Consider the following 1588-nt stretch of genomic DNA (forward strand, 5'->3'; position numbering starts at 1 on the left):
ACTCCTCCTTCCGGGAAGGAACAGAGTGCATTCTGGGCTGGATTGCAATAGTGACTGTTTGGCCAAAATGGACAATCAGATTGCATGACCATATTAGCCATCCTACATTATGATGTAATCATGCCATGACATCACAACAGTGTAATTGTTCTTTACAAAGACGTGTCCGATACTCTAAACATCAGTTAGTGACTTGCAACGAGGAAACCGAGCTGCCTTCATCCTAGTTGTCAACACTCATTGACGGTGGAGCTGCTGTGTGAAATGTTTCACTGGACGATACATCTGGAAGGAGAACATAGGAAGGACCAGGCTGCTGCTGTGGTGGTCGGACACGAAATCTACTGCTTTGGAGGAGACGGAAACCAGAGAGGAAGAGATCACATTGAAGTTAAGGTCTTCAACACTATGTCTTTATGCTGGAGGAGGTTGACCCCAGTGACGCCTGGAACAGGAGAACCTCACCCTGAGGTTCCCTCCAGGAGTGGGGGCCACACAGCTGTGCTGATTGAAGATACTGTCTACCTCTGGGGAGGACATCTTTACTGCAATGTGCTTTATGCATTTGATGTCGACGCCCACAGATGGTTCAAACCACAGGTTTCTGGAACTGTTCGAGAGGGGAAGTGGAACCACTCAGCCTGTGTTTTGGGGAAGGTCATGTATATTCATGGAGGATGGATCGGGGGGACTGGATGGACTAATGACATCTACAAGTTGGACACCACCACAATGGTCTGGACTTTAATTAACACCAGAGGAACTCCAACTCCTGCTACATCACGTCACTCTGCTACCATCATCGGGACAAAGATGTTTGTATTTGGAGGCTATGGGTGGGGTCAGCACCACGACACCATCAGAGTGTTTGACACAGAGACCAACCTCTGGCTGGACACACCTTCTCCACATCTTCTACCAGAACGACGCATGGATCGTTCAGCCTTTACCTACAATGGAGAGCTGTACATATTTGGTGGTCGCTACTGTAACCAGGACTTAAATGATGTGTGGAAATTCAGTCCAGAGACGTTCTCCTGGAAGAAGGTTGAGCCCAAGGGGAAACGCCCACATAGGATGAATAATATGTGCTGTTGCATGATGGGAGATCGTGTCATCCTCTTTGGAGGTGAGGGTAAATCCACTGACCTGTATGTCTTAGACTTCAGTCCTAGCCTCAAGACATTATGTAAGCTAGCAGTTATTCAGTACGGTCTGGAGCAGTCTGGACTCCCACACAACATCAGGTGGGAACTGGCAGCCATGCGTATAGCGAACAGCAACTGAAAGGATGACAGTCCTCTAAACCCACGAAGCCCAATAAAAACAAATAAAATGGTGAATAATTAATTATAACTCGGTTCTGTCATTGTGTGTAAAAAATAATACCCTAGTGGGTCCCAGAAGACCCGTAGTGGTGTGTCATTATGTGTAAAAATATCCGAGTGGGTCCCAGAAGACCCGTAGTGGTGTGTCATTATGTGTAAAAATATCCGAGTGGGTCCCAGAAGACCCGTAGTCAGTGGCGTGCACAGACATTTAGAGGGGCAGGTGCTCCAGTGAAAAAAAGGGCATCTTGTGCAGCGCA

At 47.5% G+C, this 1588-nt stretch overlaps 1 protein-coding gene across 1 annotated transcript; it reads left to right on the forward strand.

Annotated features, from left to right (window-relative positions):
• Positions 1-408: 408 nt before the first annotated feature.
• LOC310860023 (kelch domain-containing protein 3-like) lies at positions 409-1287 on the forward strand (the record flags this gene model as incomplete). The annotated part of the gene is made up of 1 exon (XM_083766786.1): positions 409-1287. One exon carries the CDS (start codon positions 409-411, stop codon positions 1285-1287), a length of 879 nt encoding a protein of 292 aa, XP_083622912.1.
• Positions 1288-1588: the final 301 nt, after the last annotated feature.

Source organism: Protomyctophum parallelum (assembly GCF_964188405.1).
Source record: "Protomyctophum parallelum genome assembly, chromosome: 6".
NCBI lineage: Eukaryota > Metazoa > Chordata > Actinopteri > Myctophiformes > Myctophidae > Protomyctophum > Protomyctophum parallelum.